General features: G+C 37.2%; 1 protein-coding gene across 1 annotated transcript in view; it reads right to left on the reverse strand.

Moving 5' to 3' along the window:
* The window catches only part of kis (chromodomain helicase DNA binding protein kismet), a 945,984-nt gene that overhangs the window by 174,856 nt on the left and 744,965 nt on the right, over positions 1–26,163 (reverse strand). Inside the window, exon 41 of the mRNA XM_090408660.1 lies at positions 23,395–23,727. Coding sequence (XP_090264786.1) covers positions 23,395–23,727 — 333 coding nt within the window. The remainder of the gene's footprint in view (positions 1–23,394; positions 23,728–26,163) is intronic.

Genomic DNA, 26,163 nt, shown 5'->3' on the forward strand with positions numbered 1-26,163 from the left:
GAGATGAGAAATGGACAATTAATTGCAAAGAAGGAACATTAGTGGAAAAAAAAAAAAAAAAAAATTCTGCAAATATCCAGTGTGGAAACCTAAACTAATAAAATACTGTATATGGACAGCATGGGACCCATGCACTCAACAGCAACTTCAAAGAACGTTCCAGATCCATTTCACAAATATATACAATCTCAGTTCTAACCTCAATGATATTCACTTCCACCTCCAGACAGTCAAACCTCATCTATTTTTCATGACAGAAACACAAATCTCAACTTCCTCAAAACACTACTTATTTCTGATTTCCCAACTATGCATTCTTTGACTCCTTTTATCTCAGAGGTGGGATTTGTGTATAGGTTTGCTTCGATATACTATGCCAAATCATATTCAATTTGAAATCTCACAGTTTTGACATCTTTTGGCGTAAAATCACTATCTCATTCTACCTCAGAGAGTCTGAAACATTTACAATTGCAAATGATTTCACACAAATTGTTCACATGTCAACCAGAATACCAGACAACCCCAACCACTCCACAAACTCATTGGATCTCTTCCTCACTAGTGACCTATCTAAGTATACCATGAATGCTGTCTGTCCTCTAGGCAGCTCAGACCACATCTAGTGTGGATCTTTTCCTCTGTGGAGCAACATATACAAAACCACTCATATACCCATGCATTATATGGAATTATAAGAAAGCCAAGTGGGAAGATCTTTGCAACTTCAATGCTTCTTTTTGCTGGGGAGATGGCCGTTTCCAGTCATTCAAGCAAACCTATGTGCAGAACAAATCACCAAAATAATTCTTAATGGCATAGAAACATTTATTCTCCACTCCACCCTAAATTCCTGTCCAGTATCTAAGCCCTGGTTGCAACTAGCTTGTATACAAAACTCCATCTTCAAATACTGCTTACACCAAAGCCCAGGATAGCTATAAGAAAATAATCACCACATCAAAAACTTTGATGTAGTGATTATTAGACTTTGAGAGAGAGCTAAAAGCAAAAACTTGCATCATGTCTTCTGGCTTCTAACCAAAGCTATTGGCCATAAATTCTGCCCAACACTATCACAATACCCAGATGGTACAATAGCATCATCATCATCCACAGAAAAAGTCAACATCCTGGCTTTCTACTTCTCTTCCAATTCTTGCAGAGCTGATCATGGTAAATGTCCCCCAACCAAACATTCAACACCATGCTTGACTTTTCACTAGAAAGAGATTACAAAAATGTTGCTCAAATTGAATACCAAAAAAAAGCCTCCTTATTAGCTTATATATAATCTATTTCTAAGAAGGCTGACAAATCTTTACCTTCACACTATCATCTAATTTCTTTCACCTCAATTTGTTCTAAAGTAATGGAAAAACTCAACACCCAACTTCTATGCTACCCTGAAGACTCATCTAATAACTGACAGACAGACAGTATTGCCAATCAACAGGGAATCTATTAACCTATGTCACCCATCTCTGGACAAACATCACTGAAAAGTTCGCAGGATCTCAAGTGGTTGCCCTTTACATCTCCAAGGCTTTGACCGAGTCTAGCACAAAGGTCTATCAAGCAATGCCTATTATTTGGTCTTGCCCCTGACTTCTGCAATTGGCAGGTAGTTACTGACTGGAAGTTCACTTTGAGTGATGGTGGATATTTCCTTATCTTCTAACTATACAACTAATGCTGGAGTGCTACAAGGTTCTGTTCTTCTTCCACCCTGTTCCTTCTATATATAAAGGATCTACTCCAGCTAAGTGCAAATCCAGTATACAGTTTTGCTGATGACTGCATAATGCACTCTTCTTTTTTTTTTCAGAAACGTTGCATAACACAAATCATCACAACCTGCAGAACTCTAACCTCTACTACCTTAAATTCTGATCTTCAAAACATTCATTAATGGGGTTTAGATAACCCTTTCAACTTAAATGCTAGAAAAAGTGCATTTAGATACTTTCTTTTTTTAAAATTGTTTACCTTTTAAGCATAACAGGGTTTATCACTCTGCATTATTTCCCACAAAAGAAGAACCTTTTTCTTACTGTTTTACTCTTGACAATACCCAAATCTGTATTCAGGAAGAGATTTACCTTCTTGGGATAACACTAACATCAAATTTCTCTTGGCACAAACACATCACAAATATTGGTTCCTCTGCATTCAAAAGATTAGGTTCTCTCTTTTGTGCGAGGTGTTAACTCCCAACCCTATATAAAACATGAATATGCCCAACCATTGAATACTGCACTCACATTGAAGGTGTTGCCCTTAAGAGCTTCCTAAAAATAATGGATTCTATACAGAAAAGGGCAGTCAGAATGATTGACGACTCCTCTCTCACTAATATACTTCATTCACTTTCACACAGGCATTCGGTTTCCACAGCCTGCATCTACTATAAATACTTCTATGGCTGCTGTTCATCAAAATTGGCATAGATAATTCCACCACTCTGTGAAATCCATCCAAATGAATACACAGGCAGTCAACATGCTCATACATTTCAACTCCCAAAATCCACAGAATAAATTTCTCCTCTTTGTTATCTCCTCCACTGTTGCCTTCTGAAATAGTCTGCCATCTTGTGTTTTCCAAGAATACAAATCCACAGTTTTTCAAGTCAAATGTAAACAAGTTCCTTATCAGCCTCGACAGTGCTAGTGTACCATAGGTTGATCAACTTTTCATGGATGGGTTCTTCATAAAAAAAGATCAGTGGTTCCTGTCTCACCAATTCATTTCAACCGTCTGACATATGTGTATTTCAGCTATGTTTTCTATAAGTACTTCCATACGTGCTGCTCCAATGAACTGGCAATCAACATTCCTCCATTCTCAACAAAACCTAATAAGCCATGTGCAGCAGATACCCAGCTCCCTTTTGAAGTCCAACTGTAAACCTACCATCCTTAAAGAACCACAGTAAGAAGCAAACAAGATGATTATGGCACATGTGGAGTCAAGCAAGAACAACCTTTCTCTGTGGTCCTGCATAAACTAGACTTCCACACTTTAATTTCAAGTTAGATCTGATAATTTTTGCCAGCCAATCTATTCCATGTTATCTGATACTGGAATATTAATATTTGTCTTATGATACACTTGTAATCAGCATAGAAGACTAGCAGATGATGTTCTCTTAATGGATGAGATGACATAGCTGAAGTGTCTGCAACTGCATTTCCCTTTGATTTCAACATGATTTGGGATCTAACACAGGCAAATGAGATTAGATGTCCAAGAAAAACTTCTCACTACCACAATATTAGTTTGTCTGCTATTAGATGAAGAGTAGGGATCTGCAATGATATATCACAATCTACAATCTTCATCTGAAGATCTGGCTTAAGCTTTTGCAAGAGCCAGATGGATCCATTCACATTGAATGAATCCACCTGACTTATAGTTTTGATTTTGTGAATTCTTTAGGTTTTTTTTTTTTTTTTTTTGAGAACTATTGATGGGCAGTGTCTATGTCTTCTGTAAGAAAAATATCTAAGGTGTTAGATTCAGCCATATCCAGTACACTAGGTATTTTACTTCACTTTTAGATTCCTTGTTGGATACAAAGATATAAATTGTCTCTGTTGCTTTGTTTAGAAGCTTCCCCCCCCCTTTGCATAATGGTGGTTTCTGGTTTTTTTTTTTTTTTTTTTTCCTCCTTCAATAAAGGATTTTAAAATAACAGTGTCAGTTTTGGTGTGTTTTCTGGAGTAAGATCTCATGGTTTAGATTAACTGATTTATTCTTTAAAAAAAAAAAAGAAAGAAGCAGACTAAACTATAATGCTTAACAGTGATGGGATGGATAATCATGAATTATCAGCTGACCAAGTGGTTAGTGTATCTGCTCTCCAGCCATGGACATGGATGTTTGTGATTGTCTGTGAAAATACTAGTGGTGGTGGTGGGCAGTAGATAGCATTGGTACAGTTGCGATTCATTGTATTTGGTGGACTGAGTGGTGGAGACAGAATTGCAGAGTAGCCCCCCCCCCCAATAAGTCTTTGGACTTCCTGGGAGTGTCAAGTAATAATAATACAAAAAAAAAAATAATAATAATTAAAGTGCATTTAGATACTTTCTTTTTTTAAAATTGTTTACCTTTTAAGCATAACAGGGTTTATCACTAGGTGTCATCATTGTGATAAACTACCTTTTTACCTCCTGATATAAAATATTCTTCGTTTTGTTCATCTTCTGGATTTTTCATCATCTTTCTATTTTGACAAGCACTAAGTATGTTGGATGATCATCCTCCATTGTTGACACCACCTTTAAGTGTTGTGTACATCATATGCTGCCACACAGTACATAGATAGCGGAGCAATAAGAGGCAACCTGAGCATGACAGCATTTCTGGCACCTTGAAGCATCTTATATGATTGTGATGTGAGCCTACTAGTACAATTCAGATAACTGATTTAACAGACGGTTTGGCATTTATTAAATGTTGACCACCATGTAGTGGATTTGAAAGAATGATGGAACACGAATTCTTTGTGAATGGAAAAGACCCCAGTTCAATTCTTTGTGACTCAAGGAATATTTATATCGGATTTTTCAAAATTCAGTCAGTCTCATATGAAGGTAGTTTGGTTCAGAGCAAACTGTCTCATCTGGAAAATTGAGGTCACACTCCTCTTGAACAGGTCAAGGTTTAATGGTGCTTACTGTAACTGGTTCCCTGAAACAATGCTGCACAAAGAAGATGGATATCCCCTAAACAAAGTTCTTTAAGTGATTCTGCAGCTGCTTCTAATCCTTCTACACCATTCTGAATAAAGGACATTCTAATATAATGTCCATCTGTTGAATATACTATTGAGAAAGACTATGTTATCAGGTTTCTGATTTTTTTTCTTTCTTTTTTGTATCTAGTGGTGTCTGAGTTTTCTGAACCTGTTTATCAGGCTTTTTGGAGGAGCTTGATAAATGTAAGAATGAAATTCATACCTCAAGAAGGAGACTGACTCAATGTCAGAGCTCACTGCCTGTGATGAAGCCACAAATGGATGCTCACTGTCAGGTAAGCAATGACTGAGACTTGGAATGCCAGGGCCACTCCAGATGCCATAATGCAACACCATTAACTGAAGCAGTACAAGGCCACAAAATCTCCTTTCAGATGTCCACTGTTTGCCTTCTAAGACTCCATCAAAACACAGTCATGCCTTTTCTTGTGCAAAAGAGATCCCAGCTCTTGTACTCTTATCCTCGATAATACACAAATCACTAGACAAGATCAGATCTCTTTGCCTCCAGTCTTCCTTGGCATAAACACATCACATCAATAGCCTCTTCACCACCCAAAAAAAACTTGGCATTCTCTTTTATTCAAGAGCCTATTTTACATCCAACTAACTGTTCACTATACACAAATCCCAAATCTGTTCATGTTTAGAATACTGCTCACGTGTTTGGGGTGGTGCACCTATTATAAAGTGATATCCTTAAAATCCTTGATGCTATCCAGAGGTGTGCAATTAGGCTCATTGATGATCTCTCTCCAACAGCCTCACTTCAATCTCTATCTCACAGGTGAAGTGTTTCAGCACTGTGTCTATTCTACAGGTACTTCCATGGTCACTGCTCCATTGAATTTGCAACAATCATCCCACCAATTTCTATTGCACCTGTTAATACAAGAACTGCAGCTACCCAGCACTCCCCCATTTACTGTGCAACTGCAAACACCCTGAACCTGCTTCTATTCATTCTCTTTTATTCCGTCCACCTCTGTTCTCTAAAACAGCCTTGCTCAAGAAATATTCCCAAACAATTACAACCTGTAACTCTTCAAAAAACCAGAAGCTACCATTGATTCCAAGTTTAATCACTGTGCCACTACCTCTTGCCTCAACACTGGCCACACAAGACCAATCAAGTTTAGAAATGACAAAAAAGTCTTCCCCAACTGCAAAATTTGTAACATCAAGGAAGCATTGTCACTGCATTTACTAACTTGAATGAATATTTCTAAATATGAACTTTATAACAACCCAGAAAAGGTGCTGGTGCTGTATAAAATACATGAATTTGACCTCTATGATGTGGTGTAATAATACCATGGGATAATTAAAAAAAAAACTCTTCACAAAAAACATGAATAAACTTATCTCAGTTCTCTTCTGCACCCCACACATGGCATTGATGTGCCTATATGTCCCTCAACCTCTTGTATATGGGATCTATATCATCATCATCAAATTCCTGATATATACCCTCAAGTGGTGTACAGGATATGATAGTACTACATAAAAAATTACATCATTACTAACTTCCTATCTACAATTTTCCTCCAAATCAATCTGTTACCTGTTAAGACTCCAACATTATCAGATATTATATTTCTATCTTCTAAGGCACTTTTTACTGTATCAATCCACCTATATCTTGGTCTTCCTCTGGGTCTTTTTCCTGCCACCCTGGCAGAAAATACTTGTTTTGTAAATCATTCCTCTCCCATTCTGTTTAAGTGACCATACCACCTGAGATTAGCTCTGCTAATGCATTCCAGGATGCTGACAATGTCAAGTTTTTTCCCTAATATCCTCGCTTTTAATATGATATTGCCATTGATGCCATCTGTTCATGCCCCTAACCTTTCTCGGGACTCTCATATCTGCAGTCTCTAGTCTTTGGTCAAGTGTTTTACTTCTGACCCAGCTCTCACATCCATAAGTTAAAATTGGCTTGAATACTGTCGTCTGTTTGTGTGTTTTTGGATGTTTCATTTTAAAATTTGATAAAATACGTTAGAAGTATGGCTCCCGTACGAAGGAAAATGGCAGCCAGTAATGATGGTTCGCCATCTTTATTCAATAACGGTAATATAAAGGAGATGATGCAGTGTACTATCTGCGAGATGTACGCTTTGCAGAGTGCAGTCGGAGTATGGTTAGATGATAATAAAGGAGTGAATGTGTGTAGAAAATGTAAGGAAAATGAGGAATTAAAGTGTATTTCAGGTCGTGAGTGTGATATTTTTGTCAAACTTCAGAATGAAGAAAATAGTGATATGACAAGAAATGGCGAGGTTGTACCAGAGAACAGTGAGGGCGTGGATGTACAAAGTGTGAATGATGGTATTAATTCAGAGCAAATTAATGGTTTTACAGAGAATAAAAAAGATGAGATAGATGCAATGAGTGAGAGCGCGTTGTTGAGCGGAGCGATACAAAGGGCAAAGCGGCAGCTAGAGCTTACGAAGAAAAGTCAACTGAGTGTATCAGCCAATAATAAAAAGTATGATAGGAAAAATAAGCGTATGAGTGTGAACGTAAACAAAATGAAGGAGAGAGTGCTGTATGGAGACTCTTTAGTATGAGGTGTGTTAGTAGAGGATTTGACAAAATCGTACCAACCTGGTGCGACCATAAAGGATTAACTGAGTCTATTAGAGAGCAAAAGGAAAGGGTGAAAGAAATGATTGTTGTACGAATGATTTGAAAGGAGATAAAATGGAAATGATAGAGGACCTGAATGAATTTTTTGAGGTAGCAAAAGAAAAGAGTGAGAGAGTTAGGATGATTAGTCATTTGCCGTGGTATGACAGTGAAGTGTTTAAGAGGAGGGCCAAAATTGCAAATGACTTTATGCATGGGTTATGTATGACGAATGGTGTGGAATTTGTGGACATGTGGAGTGAGTTCAATGGGTGAAAGGATCTATATAAGATGGATGGCTTGCATTTGAATAGATATGGTGTAAAGAGACTTGAAAAAGTGTTGCTGAATGTAGTAGATATGAAAAACCAGGGAAACTAGATTTATTAAAGGGGGGGGGGGGGTAGATATACAGACCTTAGGGAGGCAGTTGAATGTATGAATGAGTATAATATGCCCGATTGAATAAGAACAACAAATCAGAGTGGGATAGTTAATATAAGGCATCAAGGTAGGGATGGGGCTAATGGGGGTCTTAAATTCATGTACACTAATGCTAGGAGTATTAGGAACAAGAAGGAAGAGTTTTTGGTCATGGTTGGCACTTCCAGACCACAGGTTATTGGCATTAGTGAATCATGGCTGACTGTAGATGATATAGCTAGAGGGATTCAATGTGATGGGTATAGTGGTTCAGGAATGACAGGGAGAATAAAATGGGGGGGGGGGGGGAGGAGTATTGTTGATGATAGCTGATGAGCTGCAGCCAAGGAGAATAGAAGTTGAATTGCAGGATAGAGAAAATAGCACTTTTGAGGCTATTTGGTGTGAGATTGTGGCCGGCAGAACAAAATATACAATTGGGTGCTGCTATAGACCAGGTGATGGAAAAGATGGAGACAGTATGCACAAGCAAATAGAAGAAATGAGTGGAAGGAGGATAATTATTATGGGAGATTTCAACTATGGTCACATAGATTGGAGTGAGGAGAGGACACACAGGAGGAAGGAATTGGATTTTATGTGGTTATTAAGGGATAACTATCTGCGACAGCATGTAATGGAAAATACTAGGGGTCAGAGAGTGCTTCACCTAGTAATTACATCTGAGGATTTGGCTGTAACAAATATAACCACATTGCTACCAACTGGTGAGAGTGATCATAGGCTCTTGATTTGGGAGGTGGCTAAAGGCGTGGAATTTAAAATTAAGACAGGGTACATGTGGAATTATCGGGCTGGAAAGTAAGATAAGCTTAGGAGTTTGATTGGTTCAGTGCCATGGCATGTACAACTGCAAGGACTAGAAATTGATAATGCATGGGAGGCAGTTAAGAAGTGTTTGCATGAAGCAATGGCTGACTGTATACCTAGCGTCTGAATAATAAATCAAGTAGGGGTTAAATGGATGAATAACACCATTAAGCTTGAGATGCAAAAAAAAAGCAACTATGGAGGGAATTTAAGGAGAAAGGTGACTGGCAGGCACATGAACGGTATAAAGCGCAGGCTAGAGCGGTAACGAGTGTGGTAAGAAAAGTAAAAAAGGATTACGAAAGAACATTGGCCATGTAGGCTAAAGAGAATCCTAAACAGTTATTTAGATATGTTGAAAGTGAAAGGAAAAATGTATATGGCAGAATGATTTTAAAGCATGCCAATGGTAGGGAGGAAACTGAATCAGTTGATATAGTTGAGTTACTGCTGAGTGAGCACTTTGCAAGAATATATCATCCAGGTGGTGACATTGCAGAAATGAATGAACCAGTAGATTATACGGGAATTGTGGTCAATGAAGTGTAGGTGAGTAGTCTATTGCATAACCTCAATGTCAATACATCTGTGGGATTGGATGGTATACTAGCTCGTGTCGTGCGAGAAGCGGCTAAAGAATTGTCAGTACCCTTGACCATTTTGTTTGAGTCTTGGGTCTGGGTTAGTCCCGAGGGGGTGGAAAGAAGGGAAAATAGTTCCACTGCATAAAGGTGGTTCCAAGACTGTTGTTGTAAATTACTGACCGATTAGCATATCAAGAATCGTTACCAACATCTTAGAGAAATTAGTCAAGAAAAGAATACAGGATTGGATAGATGAAAATGGGATATTGTATGGGGGGGGACAACATGGTTTTGTGAAGGGTAGATCATGCCTCAATAACTTGCTCATGTTTTATAACACAGTGACGGCTGAACTTGATAAGGGTAATGGGTTTACAGTGATTCTACTGGACCTTGCCAAGGCCTTTGACAGGATACCACATGGAACCCTAATCAGTAAACTGGAGCAGATGGGGATGGATATAGGGTTGGTGAGATGGATAGGAGGGTGGTTGATGGAGAGATATCAGAGAGTGATTTATTCAGGAGTTGAGTCTAAAAGACGGCTAGAAGTGACTAGTGGTGTGCCGCAAGGTTCTGTTCTTGGACCACTACTTTTCAATTTGTTCATCAATGATATAGGAAAGGATCTGAGAGGAAGTGTTAACTTGTTTGCTGATGATGCAAAGTTGGGTAGAGCAATTGTGAGTGCACAGGATGTCAAAATTTTACAGGATGAATTGGATACTTTGGAAGACTGGGCTAAGAAAAATGGATGCCAATTTAATGTGGCAAAGTGTAAGGTTATGCATTTTGGGGTGAAAAGAAAAGCAGCAGTATATCGCATTGGTGGAACTGTACCCCAGGAGATTGATGAAGCCAGGGATTTGGGAGTGTTGGTGGATAGGGAATTGAAGTTTAGGGGGCACATTGCAAAAGTGGCTAAATCAGCTCATCAAATCACTTGGCTTCTGAAAAATACTTTAACATGCAGAGACAAACAAGTTATTGTTCCTCTGTATCGAGCCTTGATAAGACCCCATCTGGACTACTGTGCCCAGTTATGGGCGCCAGGGTTTCTTCATGATGGGGAGGAAGTGGAGAGGATCCAGAGACGAGTGACCAAGATGATAGCAGGTCTGTGGAATGAACCTTATGAGAATAGGTTGAAGATTAGTGAGTTGCAAAAATTGGTTGATAGGCAGAAAAGGGGTGATATGATTGAGACATTCAAATTACTGAATGGTTTCTATAAGATTAATCCAGAAGATATTTTTGAAAATAGGACTGGTGGTGGGAGGACTAGGGGCCATGCATGGAAGCTGGGTAAGAATGTGGTTAACAAGGGTGTTAGAGCTAGGTTTTTACTTGGAGAGTGGTGAATGAGTGGAATAAGCTGCCAGAGTCTGTTGTGGGTGCTACGACTGTGAATGAGTTCAAGGCAAGGTATGATAGATACTGTGTGAATGTCAAATAGTTGTTCTTGACATGATGTTAGGGCCTCCCTCGATGAGTCTGTCAACTCCTTGGAGATGCCTGGGATAATAATAATAGTAATAGTTCCATATGAATTTATTCAATTGACTTCCTACCATACCAGCTTTGTTGATTCTGTTGTCTATTTCCATATTTAATTTACCATCTTCACTAAAAATCGTGCCTAAGTAGCTGAAATGTTTTACTTGTTCCACAGCTTCCACATTCACAACACAGTTGACATTTTTAACAATTCTACCTATTTTCATTGTCTTTGTCTTTTTAATGCTGACCTTCATACCATATCTATTACAACAGTTATTCACTTTAGTCAGGGAATCGTGAAGACTTGTAGTGGATTTATTTAGAAGTATAAGCTCTTTGTTAAGTGGATGATGTTATACTTCTAAATAAATCCACTACAAGTCTTCAAGATTCCCTGACTAAAGTCATCCCCTCTGTGATCCATATAGATAATGAATAACAGAGGGGAACAATGTACCTCCTTGCCGGACACCAGATTTAACATTAAATCACCTTCCTGTACTTCCTTCAATTTTAACTGCTGACTCACAACTCAAATAAAGACTAAATATTGCTTGATATAATGCCCCATTGACACCATATAACTATAGCATATTGAATAGCTTCTCTTTTGCCATGCTAACATATGCCTTTTCCAGATCTACAAAACTTGAATAAAGACCTTTATTATATTCCCATGATTTCTCAACTATCTATCGTAAAGTGAAAATCTGATCCTGACAGCCTCTATTTGGTCTGAATCCAGCTTGTATTTCACCAAGCTCCTCTACCATAATCCTTCTCAACCGTTTCTCAAGTATACTTGCATATATCTTAGCAGGAACACTCAGTAGAGAAATACCTCTGTAATTCTCACATGCAGTTTTATTTTCCTTTTTATATATGGGTACTATGAGAGCTCTACTCCAATCATCTTCGTCCCTCTGTCCAGGCCTTCTGAATGATGCAGTGTAGCCACTACATCGTTTTTATACCTCCATACTTCAGCATTTCTGGTCGAATATCATCTACTCCTGCTGCCTTTCCACATTTCAGGCTTTTGATGGCTTTTTCTACTTCAAGTATGGACATGTATGCCTGACTGCATGCCTACTCAGTGTTTTTTTACCACTGTGCTGTCATCACTGCTTATTTCATTTAGCAATTTTTCGAAGTAATTACTCCATACTTCAGTCACTTCCCCGCACATCAACCCTGACAAGAACAAGCCCGTAGGATTCCCAAACCATATGTCAAAGGCATCTCCGAACGTCTTTCAAAAATCTTGAAGAAATATAAACTGGCTGCTACCTACAAACCATTCAACTAAATCCACAATTGGTTATCTTCTCCTAAAGACAAACTTTCACCTCTTATGCTACCTGGGGTGTACGAGGTCCCATGCTCCTGTAAATTGTCCTACTATGAACAGACAGGCAGGTCCATCAACAAAAAATTTCTGAACATCAAGACCATATCCGTCTCATCAAACCGCAGAAATCTGGCCTTGCACGGAATTGAAAACCCACACCATAGGATCCATTGGAAAAAAAAAACCAAACTTCTACACAGATCTTCATATAAACATGAACGTTTATATAAAGAAAGTGCTGAAGCACTACATCACAGACCTAATTTGAACCGTAATGACGTTCTTACTATCCCTAAAGTCTGGGAAATTGTCATCCTACATTGTGTAACATAATTCTATATGTTATCTCATTGTAATGTAATCATGTTTTTTTTTTCTTTCAGATATATTTAAATTTATTTCTATGACACATTACTGCATGCATAGAGGGATTCCATTGTAAGAATGTGCCCTAACTGTTAATTCCTAGTATTGTTTGAATTAACTGTACTGAAGATGTCCTATGATATTGTACTTAGGATGAAATATTTACTTAGTAAAATATCTTATTACTGTGGTTATGTGTGTATGTTTACTCATACTTCAAGGATATCTTTTTCTGTTTTCATGTCATGCCTTTATCATCTTTAATTCCTTTTATAGCACTCTGGAAAATTCTGATAATCACTTAGAACAAAAATGATATTAAAGCGAGTGATATAACCACAAGAAAGAACATAAGTTAAATTCATAACTCTGCTACTAGTATGTTCTTTCTTATGGTTATATCAGAACTTTCCAGTCCCCACCTCGTGCATGCATGCATGCATGCACGCACGCACACACACAGTGTGTTAATTTAAAAATTCCCATAAAATGGATAACTTCATCCCACGAGATCTTAGGTATTTAGGCTTAGGTGCTGGTTTAAACTCATAAGCTCCATGGAATGAATACAGAACAAAAAAATAAAAAAAAACTTATCTTTATTAAAAATAATAATTAAACATGTGTTTAATTATTTTTTTATCTTGTATTCATGCCATGAGATCTATTCAGATTTTTCCAATTATCAAGATACTCTTGTGAGAGTTCAATTATAAAAAATAATTACATTTTGCACACAATGTGGACGTAATTGTTTTAGTAGCTTCGCATATCATTTTTGGAGAAGCATAATTGTATGACTATTTTGTGGAAAAAAATTTATGCAATTAAAATTTTAATTGTAATCATTCTATTCTATTAATTTTATTTACATGCCTATTTATATTTCAATTCATCAAAATATTTCTGACCTTTACAGAGGAAGAGTTATTTTCTTTCTCCCCTTCATCCAGATTTGCCCTAATTATCTGAATGGATAGCAGAATCTGTTTTCTAGTCCATAGATTATGAGATCGAACCTCACTGATATTTTGTGAATTTTTTTAAGTGGCAGATGATTTTCATCATCTTTGCTTATTGACGGCCTAAAATAACTTTGAAAAAAGATTCACCTTTGGTCTGTATACAATTATTATCATCATTTCAAATTCCTGTGCACCTCAAGGGATGTACAGGATACTATGACACTACAACATGAAAAGGTTTACTAACTTCCTGTCAACAGTGCTCCTCTAAAATCTGTTGTTTGTCAGGCTCCAATACTGTCATTATATTTCAGTCTTCTAAGGTGTTCTAACTGCATTATTTCACCTAGTTCTTAGTCTTCCTCTGGGATCTTTTTTCCTGGCATACTTGGTATCAAACAGCTGTTCTGCTAACCTTTCCCATTCTGTTCAAGTGTCCATACCATACCACACCAACTAAGATTGGTTCTGCTCAGACATTCCTGAATGCTGACAATGTCAAGTTCTTTCCTGCCATCTTCATTTTAAAGTGATTCTGCCACAAATGCTATCTAATTTCTCTCTTATTCCATTATATATAAATTTTCAGATGACGCCCTGCCATAGCAGCTTTGCTTATTCTCTTGTCTATTTCCATATTTAATTCCCCTCTTCACTAAAAATTGTGCCTAAATAGTGAAATGTTTTAGTTGTACTACGAGGGGTTGCTAAAAATGTTGTGATAATCACCATGAAGGAATTGAGGTAAAACATGTAACTTACACATATTCTACATATCTCCCACAAAGTGTTATACACTTGTCACAATGCCGTTGCAATCCTCTGAAAAAAAAAGTCTTCCCCTTGTTGCTCAAACCAGTCCTCACCTACAGATATGACTTCATCTGTTGTAAATTTTGTTCCTTTCAAGTGTTTCTTGAAATTTGGGAATAGAAAATAGTCAGACAGGGCCACGTCTGGGGAATAGGTTGTGTATTGTCTGTTGGGTTTCATGAGCAGTGTGAGCAGGTATGTTGTCCTGCAAAAGCAACATGCTTCTGCTCAGTTTAATGCAGCATTTTTCTTCAGTAGCTTCAGAGCTGTTGAATAAATTGCTGCTGTAACAGTTTCACCCTTTTTGAGATACTTGGTAAGGATTACACCATCCATATCCCAAAAAACAATGGCAAGAACCTTCCTTGCTGTCTTTTAGGTTTGGAACTTCTTTGGCCATGGAGAACCTTTGTCTCTCCACTGAGATCTCTCTGGGTCATAGTGATGAAGCCATGTTTCATGAACAGTCACAATACAAGCCAAAAAAAATTTGCATGATTTCTCAAAATAACCACAAATTTCTTGAGATGACAGCACATGTTCTCACTTTTGGTCGGCATTCAAACATTTGGAGACCCACTTCGCTGAGAGCATCTGCATGTCAGTGTTGATGGATAATGACAACTCATTCCCTGGATATCCCCAGAGTCTTTGAAATATTTTTTGGCTGATATTTGTCTATAATCAAGGATCATGGCATGCATTGCATTGATATTTTCAGGTGTGATCACTGTAGAAGGTCTTTCTGACCTGGGGGGGGGGGGGGGAATCTGCCCAGTTTTAAACTTGGGCCACCCATATGGCAACTTTTAGATATGCTAGGGCACAGTCTCCCTAAAGTTTCACAAAAAAAGTTTGGTGAATCTCAGTTGCTGACTTTTCTTGCAGCACGAAAAACTTGATGACAGCCCTCACTCACTTTTGTGTCTTCAGATTTCTTGAACACCTCTGATATGTCTTATTATATATAGACTAAAAGAAAAAGAACAAATTATTACCAGTGGAAGAAACATGGGAGTTAAAGGGCTTTAAGATATGTTCTTTCTTGAGGTTATATAAGATCATTTTTGTTCTGGGTGTTTATCAGAACTTTTCAGCCCCCGTCCCCCTGTAAAGAGTTCCCATTCAGGATGCAGCTAAGTTTCCAGTATTCATGCCTGATTTCCATACCAATTTGTTATAGCAGGTATTCCAAAGACTTTGAACTGGATTTATTTAGGAGTATGACATCAACATAAAGTAAAGAGCTAAGCTGAATATCTCTAATTCTAAAATCAGGGTTTTTTTCTCTCATAATGTGATGATTTAGAATATGAACAGTATTGAAATAGTGTACACCCTTATCTTACACCTGATTTTACATCACAACCTTCCTGTGAGTCTTCAATTCTAATTGCTGACTTATAAATTGAAGATACTAAAGAATTATATCATACAACACTTGATATAATGTCCCATTACACCATATAATTGTAGTTTTGAATATATTCTCTTCTAGATATACAAAACTTAAATACATATTCTTATTATTTTCTCATGATTTCTTGACTATTTATCTTAAAATGAAAATCTGATCACCACAACATCATTTTGGCCTGAACCCAGCTTGTTTTACTTCTCACCAACAAAAACAATCATAAATACATCTTAAATTTAAGTTAGGTAAGCAGAAAGTATGAACTGAACAATTCATGGAATTGTCATCTTGATCCCTTGATAGATTTCTCCTAGTGGAAGGCTGACAATAATATAATCCTAGTATATCACCAAACCAAAATGTGGCTCTGAAACTCAGCACTGAAAATTTCTCTATGTTCAGACAATAATTCATAGCATTTATTGTTATGAATAGATGTATTTTTTAAACAGTAATGCAATAATATTAGACAATGGGAAATTTTTCAACTGATGTATTCAGAGAATTTCAGAGTGGTGGATACTGTGCGATTATCACCAATTGTTGTATTTCTAAAGTGGTTTTGGTGCATGCAACTTAGCTGTATGATACAAATTTCTATATGCTGACTGCTATGGATGGCTGCGTGGACAGCAAATCTGCTCTACAACCAACACTGTGAAAGTTTTTAGGTAGTAGACAATTTTCATTGCCAAGTGTGAGACTACCATCCCACTTAATGGAGGTTTGAAATAGCTCTCTAGAAATGAAACAGTTTGCAAGTCTATACAACAGCATCTTTTACAGGTAGAATTCACATTAAAAAAAAATAATAATAATAAATAAAGCTTACACGGAGTTCTTCTCTAAATTATCAGTTATAATTCAAGTTTACATTCAAGTTTACATTCAAGTTTGGTAATATGCTAGGATTATTACTGTCAGACTTTCACCTGCAGAAGTTTGGTGATGATAACACCATGAATTATAGACATCTTAGGTGTTTTTTTAAAAGGTTTTCAGAACCTAGTATCTAACAAGATAAAAATGTAAATGGACAGACTTAGATGCTAAGTTTAAAATAATAAAGATCACAGTGCATGTAATCTTTAAGATTTTAAACTTTGTAATTTTGTGTGTATGTCAAATGCCAATTAGGGTGAGTATTTCATCTGTTTTGTTTATATAACCATATCTTAATTAGTTCTTAAATCTTCTTGAATATTAATAGCATTCCCCCCACCCCATATTAATTTTGAAGTCGTCTGCAACCAATGTTACCTGTTTACTCTCCCAATTCTCAGAACTTCATATGACTGATGTCAATGATCCCTACTTAACTGTTTTATTCCTAACCCAGCTCTCAGATTCAAATATTAAAACTGATTCGAACACTGTCTTCTTTTTGTATCAGCAGGTTAGTCTCTTGGCTGATTTTCTTTATCATCCCACATATATTCAATGAATTGGTTCCTCTATAACTACAGTCTTATTTTTTGTACTATCTTTAGCCAAGTACATTGCGTTTAAATAGTTAAAATGTGCTACCTATTGTAAAGATTCACTGTTGAAAAAAGTGCAGTGAATTTTCTGTTTTGCAACTTATTTTCAGAGGATCTGCTTTTTATAGCTGACTTTTATACCAAATTTGCCACAGCAATTATTGAATTAGCTTTGCAAAGATTTAATAGTTTATTAATTTAAGAGAATAACCCAATCTGCAAGAACAAAGAACGAGCTAACATCTACTATATAATAATATCAGGTTGAATATTAATTCTGTTTATGAAAGTCTATATATATTATAAAGTAATAGTAGAAGAAGGTAGAGAATTAAGTAGGGGAGATGGTGAGTTGTGTATAGTGGAGTACAATCCCTACCTGCAATGAGTCCTTGGAGATGGCACATAATAATAATAATATTAAAAATACATATAATGCACTGCCTTACACCCCATTTAATGGTTTGCTAAATGAGATGTAAGCTGCATTCAGGCATCCTTCAGTTTTAACTGAGAAATTCCAACTTAAGTGTATAAGCTATTTCACTCTGTATAAGGTTTTATTTAAACAATGTAGACTTAGTTCTGAACCCCGCCCCACCATTTTTTTTTTTTTTGAGATCAACAAAACTTTGAACATTCTTATTTTGTTCTCACGATTTCTAGATTTCCCCTTCATTAATTTTTCTTAATCTTTTTCACACGTTTGCATAAATGTGTGCTTAGAATAAACAATAAGTATTTGTAATGTTCACACAGTTTTATTATTTCTTTGTATAAACTATTTTAATGAGAGCTACATTCACTCCACTGCAGTCATTTGGGATACACTCTTCATTAAATTATGCAGTAAGGTCGCTGTAAATCTTTAATATTCCAAACTTGGCATTTCAGAATAGAAAATGTATTCTATTCTGAATAGAATAGAATAGAAAATGTATTATTTTCAACATCTCTTTAGACCATAGTATCTAATCATATATCACGGTGAACATATTAAGAAGTGGTACAGATTCTGGCAATGCCTACTTCCTCACTACCTTATGTGACCCCCCCCCCCCCTCCAATACAGATTCCAGAGATGCTTTCCAATTGCATGTGCAATATACCTCTACATATTTATGACAGGCTTCTCTTACCAACTGACATGTCTCAATCATATCATTATTTCTCCTCTTATGTGTCAAATTTAACAAACCACATTGTCTTACTCTGTTCTCATACTCGAACGTTATATAGTTTTGAAGAAAGTGTGAAGACAACACCTGTCTATGGATTCTCTCTAATCTTTGGTACTTGCACAGGAATCCAGATGTAACCTGATTAGCACCTTAAACAATGGCACTAATACATTCTTATCCTAACTACCCATCTCTCTGCATTATGGTAGTATCACACATCTCTTCAAGTGTGTAATGCTATGGATTATGGTTTGAAACATGCTTACTTCATCTGTGTAGCTAAAAATTTGAATGTTTGTTCATCACAATCCAAACTTAAATCAGAATAACTGCCTCTCACTATCTAAGATATGGGAGAGCCTTATTCTAATCACACATCATTGAGTTTTTTTTTTTTAAATACAATTAATAAATAACTAATAATACAATGCTTCCTCGGTTATATATTAGCATTATTTTATGTATAACATCGTGGCTTTCATTATTTCAGATCAATCCACTATTTGTGTTCTACCTTATAATTAACTATCACTGCCACTGATGATACTGTAATAATCAGGCTGAAATATAGGGCTTTAAATAAATATTATTTACTTATTTCCTTGTGTTTTTGGTGAATTAAAGAAACATCATGGCACAAGTATCCCTTAAAGAACAAGAACAAACATGATAGCAGGAGGCTGGATCATAGTGATAGTAGTCTGGAAGACAGGATGTGAAAGACTTAGGAAAAGTAGAGTGAAGATAAGTGTGTGTGTGTGTGTGTGTGTGTGTGTGTGTATAGAGAGAGAGAGAAAATCAAATGGGCCAGTATAATCATTGGGAGGTCCCATCCACCATTAAATAGGTGCCCTACATGAATTTGGAGGGTCAAAATAATGGCTGCAGTAATTTGGTAAATTACTGCTGCCACATTTTTTAAGGTTCTTGAAGCGACTTATTCTTGCTACTGACTCTGAGAATGGTATCGCAGATATGTAATGGTCCCAATGTAGTACTATCGTTCTCTTTCATTTAATCTTGCATACAACAATGCCCAATACATAGTCTGTCAGTTCTATCTTGACAATGGCAGCAGGTAGGTAGCATAGAATATTTCTATGCTGTTCAAGGCAGATGTTAACAGTTCTTTTTGTCTGTTAGGACAAACTGCAACCATAAGACATTTCTGGATGCAAAGAAATGAGTGTCCTTAGAATGGATAAGTGTTTCTAGTTCATACAGATTAAAATTGCTGTGAATATTATATACTGATTTAGCTCTTTATCTCTAATGGCATGACTATTACCAGAGAATTCAATTATTTATCAGTTACTATTTTTAGCCAATGATACTATACTGGAAAATATATAAAACATTGCATTCATCTTACTCAACACACAACATCATAGCAAAAATAACTATTTTTGGAAATATTGCTATATTTCCAATAATATAGCAATAGAGATAAATAAATGAAGTTTCATATATTTCAACTAGAAATGCATCAAGTATCATTGTGCCTGAAACTTAGGTGACTAACAACAGATAGTAAGGACTGATAACATCTGCCTAAGAGAACATACAAAATATTTATGCTACCATCAGTATGGAAAGTCAGAAATGACAGATTACATATGGACATCCTTCTCACACAGGGTCTGAGAGACTATTTTTGGAGTCAGCATAAGCAATAAAGCATTCTCCAAACCTTGACAAGTATGGCTGCATTCACTCAGTGAAAATATGGGAGACAGTTATTTTTAGATCATCTTCAGCCCAAATGCTATGACTTTAAATTCGGCCACAACATGCTATGATAGCAAGTTGGTTCTTTTATTCATTATAATATGATGCATTTTTGTGGTCTAAGAACAGAAGTTTGAAATCCAGTAAAATAGCAGCAACTTAATAAATTATAATATTTATTTTGCTCTTATGGTGCTTTGAATCAAATTAATATGAATTCATCAATGTGTAATATTGTATTGCTCAGAAAAAATTACAGGCATTTATTTCATGGTGGCAATCCTTTAAAATACATGAAATATAGAGTAAAGTATTACACAAACATGTCTAATATATGTAACATTATATACAAGAGATTTTTCAAACATACCCTGGATGGGTGTGTGAGGATAACCACAGTATACCTCAGATGTTATCTTTCAGTTGAAAGTTACATTAGGTCACAGTATATATTTCTTCAATCTTCTTCTTCAGCTTCCTTCCCACTCAAGTAAGGTTGCTGCAGTGGATCAACCTCCTCCACCAGTTCTGTCCAAGGTCATTTTCTCATCTATTCCAAGGTCTTGGAGGTCCATCTCTCAAGCTGTCCAAGAAATCGTTGTTTAGGTCTCCCCTTACTTCTGTTGCTTGGTGGCTTCATCTCCAGCACTCTCTCCTTCCCACATAGTTTTTATGTCACTACATAAGATGACTACCTCAGCCTTTATTCCCTAATCTTTCCACATACTTGGGTTACCTTCATTGTTCCCTGAGCAGCGAGTTTTTGATCTTATCAAATCTTGTTAGACCACTTGCAAGTCTTAACATTCTCATTTCAGCTACGTCCATTCTCTTCTCTAATCTCTTTCATCTGCCAGCTCTCACTGCTATTTTATAGTTCTTTTCTTTTAACTTGCTAGACATTTTTGTATCACACAAGATACCTGAAAACTCAATAGGAGGATCCAATGCACCTTGATTGGATTCGCCTATTAAGTTCTGAGTCCAAGTACACACGATCCTCGACATGTAAACTTAGACACTTGTGGCATGCCTGTAATGTTATACTTCTTCTGCTTCACTACAACACATGTACTCTGTATATTTCTACTGATCCTCAAACCACTGTCTTCCAAAACTTTTCTCCATTGTTCAAATCTTTCTTCTGCTTCCTGCTCAGACTTTGTGCAAATCACCACATCATCATCCAGGGTAATTACTATTTCTGTCAACACATCCAAGAGCAGCCTGTGCTGCTCTGCCACTCCTGGAATTATTTACAATCACTTATCTCCTTCATATATTCTCTTCTAAAGAGTATATAGTCTCCACCTGGGAGGCACTCCCAGGTGGAGACTATATACTATATACAACACATCCAAGAGCAGCCTGTGCTGCTCTTGGATGTGTTGACAGAAACAGTAATTACTCTGGATGATGATGATGATGTGGTGATTTGCACAAAGTCTGAGCAGGAAGCAGAAGAAAGATTTGAACAATGGAGAAAAGTTTTGGAAGAGAGTGGTTTGAGGATCAGTAGAAATAGATATCCTGTGGTTTGGTGGTTTGCTGTAAAAGGTATTCAGTATAGCAAGATTCCCTGTCATTGCAAAATCAGCAATCCTATCACCTTCATTGTTCCTTTTACCAACTCCATGTCTTCCAGGTATTGCTTCCCTACCTTCACCAACATGACCATTAAGGTCACCACACACAAAGATCCATTCTTACTTCTTCTTCTACGCGTTATTCCCGCTTCCTATGCAGGGTCCGCGTGTTACTTAGATGCGACTTCTTGTTAGTACTACTCCCAACCGACCCGTCACCTGGTCTGCCGCTGGGGGGGGGGGGGAGGGGATATATTTTTGACTGTAGAGGCGTATGTTCACGGGGCCGGTTTGCCTGTTAGCGGGATGAAAAACACCAGATAAAACTGGCGGAAAAAACCCTACTGACCGCGCCCAAGACCGGCTAACTTGGCTATGCCTGAGGAAGATCCTCAAATTCCTCACGTCAACAACGGGAATCGAACCTGGGACACTCCTTCCCCAGGCATATGGTTGCGAAGCGCAAAGCCACTAGGCTAACCGCGCGGTTCCATTCTTACTTTGTAATCTTTATTATACATTCTAGGTCTCCCCAAAAATTTTCCTTTTCATTCATCAGAGCCAGTTTGAAATAAAGAGTATAGAGTATATAGTGCTCACTATATTAAACACCTAAATTCATAATTTCAACACCAAGGTCTATATGCACCACTATTATTCTGTCTGTAATTCTATTCACTTCTAACAGGATTTTTTAAAGTTCTTCTTTAAGTTCCTAATTCCCACAATTCCCATGAATTCCCAGAACAATTCCCACCCCATTCTGCTGTTGTTCATGGCACAATAAAGTAACTTGTATTCTTCAATCTCTCCTGCCTTTGTCTTTTCCATTTTGTTTCTTGCACACACAGTATCACCATCCTTCTCTGCTACATGAAGTCTACAACCTCTTGGCTCCTTCTATTGAGGGAACTCGCATTCAGGGTTCCTATTCTTATGTGTGAAGCCCTTTTCAACTTTAGATTTTTCTCTTCTCCTCTGAGCTATCTTCTTTAGCTGCACCTGCTCTTGATATGACAGCTCTAGTGGATTTTTTGTGAGAGAAAGGCAAAGCCCACACAAGTTGCTTTTGGGATATGCCCTAGTCATATCCACTTCCTTGAGATTTGTGTGAATTCAAATGACAAAGTTTACAGCTGCATGACTTTGCTAATGCCAACCTTACAGGAGTTCAGCTTACTGGGTTAGGCAAATACCTAAGAGACTCCCACTACATGATGAGACTAAAAGGAACAGTAAAGATTCACTTGAATACTCTAATAGCATTGGGGGGGGGGGGGAGGACAAGAAGAATAGAAAAAAAAAGAGGAAAGAAGGGTAGGGACCAGTCTACAGATAATATAACAGATGTATATTACATGAAGTAAGGCATGGTATGGTCCATGCATCAGGTATCTTGGGTTTGCCACTCCTGTACTTACTAAAATGAGCCCTCGAGGGAAGTATACATTTCTTCAATATATCTCACAAACCACCGAGTGGTATGAAGTCTGGTAAATATGAAGGGAATAGTTAGTCTGTTCTACATGAATTAAGGCACAATCACAATGGTTTCTTCAAATAGGCTAAAATAATGCGCAACAAAAGTCATATATTGTAATCTATCTTCCAATAGCTGCTATATGGTGATGACAAATTTCTGTATATTTTACTTTTTATGTATCCAGCACTTAGAAATAGTCATGCAATAGTTGGCTGAAATAATGCATAATAATAATAATTTGAAACTCCTTCAAATTTGTTAGACTAAAGAATTTATACAAACTTACCACACTATGAATAGGACTACCAAGACCACTAAATTCAGAGGGGGATATCTGCACATCTTGAAGAACTGATTCTCTGTGGGGTGTGTGTTCTGGTGTTGCTTGAGGAGTAGCTTCTCCACTTTGACCTTGGCTTGATACACTAGGAACAGGAGATGATCGATGTGGTGATGAATTTGCAGTTGCCACTGGAGTAGAAGTGGACACTAAACCTACTGGTGCATTCTGTGAGCTTAAGACTGGAAAATTATGAAGAAAGCTGGGACGGATAACTGGCCATTCATTCTTTTCTACAGCATGAACAACATGCTCTAAACGAATCTGAAGTACTTTATCCTGTAGGGGGAGGGGTAATAGATGTTATAGGTATAATGTGCATATCTTCATTACATGTTGTATAAATGAAATATTCTTAAAACTGAGCATGCTCAATTCATTTGAAATTGAAAAGAAAAAGACATTTTCTTTTAATTAGACATCACAAATGGCATTTTAAATGTCTTTTCAGTGCATTTTCACATACTAAAAAAAAGTAATATAATGTGTGCATGGGTCAGGGCAACCTAGAGGTCAGTAAGTGGGAGAGTGATCACATGATAAGCAACACAAGGCATAAGGAGGAGGAGTTGTGGGACAAAAGGGGTATTGCAGCTTATGTACATTAATGCCAGAAGTATTCGAAATAAGGGTGAGGAGTTTTTCGCATTAGATAACTGAACTTGAACAAAAGTTGAGTTATCTAATGATCAAGCAAGATACTCCAGCACTTGGAAATAGTCATGCAATAGTTGGCTGAAATAATGCATAATAATAATCTGAAACTCCTTCAAATTTGTAAGACTGAAGAATTTATACAAACTTACCATACTATGAATAGGACTACCAAGACCATTAAATTCAGAGGGGGGGGGGGATATCTGCACATCTCCCATCAGGCAGTTCATTTGAGGCTATAGAGGTCAATGGGACAAAATATGTAATTGGGTGCTGCTATTATGCCCATGAAGTAGTAGGCATAAGCAAGAAGGGTGACCTGTATAGTAAAGAAGGCCAAAGCTAATTATATGAGAGAAAGCCTTAGTGAGACTTGGTTGACTGAGGATGATATAATCACAGTAATAGAATGCAAGGGTTATGGGGTTTTTCAGAGAGGACAGACGGAACAAGATCGGAGGAAGTGAAGCCAAAAAGTACATCAGAGGAAAAGGAATGTAGAGGGGCAGTTCATTTCAGGCTATCTGGTGTGATATAGAGGTCAACAGGACAAAATATGTAATTGGGTGCTGCTATAATCTAGGGGATATAAGGGAAAATTTAGATGACACACATTGCCAAATGGACAAGATGATTGCATTTCAGTTATGGGCAATTTCAATTATGGGACATAAATTGAGAGGAGAAATGGTCACAGAGAAGGAAGGAAATGGAATTTATACAGCTACTGAAAGATAACTGCCTGAGGCAGGATGTAATGGAGGGCAAATAAGATTTAAGAGTGCTGAATATGATCATAGCGTCAGAGAACTTAACAGTAATCAATCCAGGTATGCTGGTTCAATTTGGGGAAAGTGATTATGTAGTCTTGATCTGTGAGACTGTCACACATGCAGAATTTTCTGTGAAAAAGGGATAAATGCAGAATAACAAGGCAAAGCACACTCCTCAAATTATACTGCTGTAAACTGAGGAGTCAGTTTACAGCAGTGCCATGTGTTCAGAATTTGGACGGAGAGATGGTGGTGAATGAAAGGTGGTCAAGGAGTGTTTGAAGAAAGCAGTATCTGAACGTTTTTCCAGTCAGAAGGATAAATCAAGTGGAGGCAGATGGATGAATAGCCTAGTTAAGCAAGAGTTGCAGACAATGTTGTGAAAGGAATATAAAGAAAAAGGTGATTATTATGCCCATGGAGCAGTAGTGGCAAGAAGGGTGACCTGTATAGTAAAGAAGGCCAAAGCTAATTATATGAGAGAAAGCTAGCTGAAGAGAAATCCTAAACTGATTTGACTTGAAAAAGTACTGATAGTGGGGGATAACAGAACCAAACCAAATAGTTGAATTATTGAGTGGATATTTTGCAGTGGTGCACTATTTAGGTGGTGATGTTGCAATGGCAGATATGACATTGACTGATGGAAGAACAAAGGTTAAAAAAATGGAGGTGCTTAAAATATTGCAGAACCTCAAATCTAACATCCATTAGAAGGTGGCTGATGGACAGACATCAAAGAGAAGTTAATGGAAGAGTTGAGATCAAGAGAGGAAAGGTGACCAGTGGTGTAGGGCTCAATAGTTGGTCCTTTGTCGTTAAATTTGTACATCAATGATATAAGAAATGATTTGACAGGAAATATTCAGGTGTTGCTGATGATGCTGAACTGGGAAAGAGTGATGGCCAATGAAGATGATGCATAGATCCTGCAGAAAGACTCAAATAGACTAGCAGTATAGGCAAAGGTAAAATGGCTACCAGTTTAATGTGGCCAAGTGTAAGGTGCAATTTGGGAAAAACAGATTACAAGCTGTGTGCAATACTGATGGAATTGAACTACAGGAAACTGAAGTTTAAAGGGCATATTGCAAAGGCAGCCAAAACAGTACATCAGATTATGTGGTTGTTGCAGAGTACACTAACAAGCAAAGATAGAAAGATTATTGTTCTGCAACATAAGCTTTAATAAGGTCACATCTGGACTACTGCATGCAGATATGAACATCCAGATTCTGTGGGGATGAAGACATGGTGGAGGAGATCCATAGGAAAGTAACAAAGA

The sequence above is a fragment of the Typopeltis vanoorti genome, chromosome 18, assembly GCF_054136105.1.
Source record: "Typopeltis vanoorti isolate ZY-2024b chromosome 18, IOZ_Tvanoo_1.0, whole genome shotgun sequence".
NCBI classification, from domain to species: domain Eukaryota; kingdom Metazoa; phylum Arthropoda; class Arachnida; order Uropygi; family Thelyphonidae; genus Typopeltis; species Typopeltis vanoorti.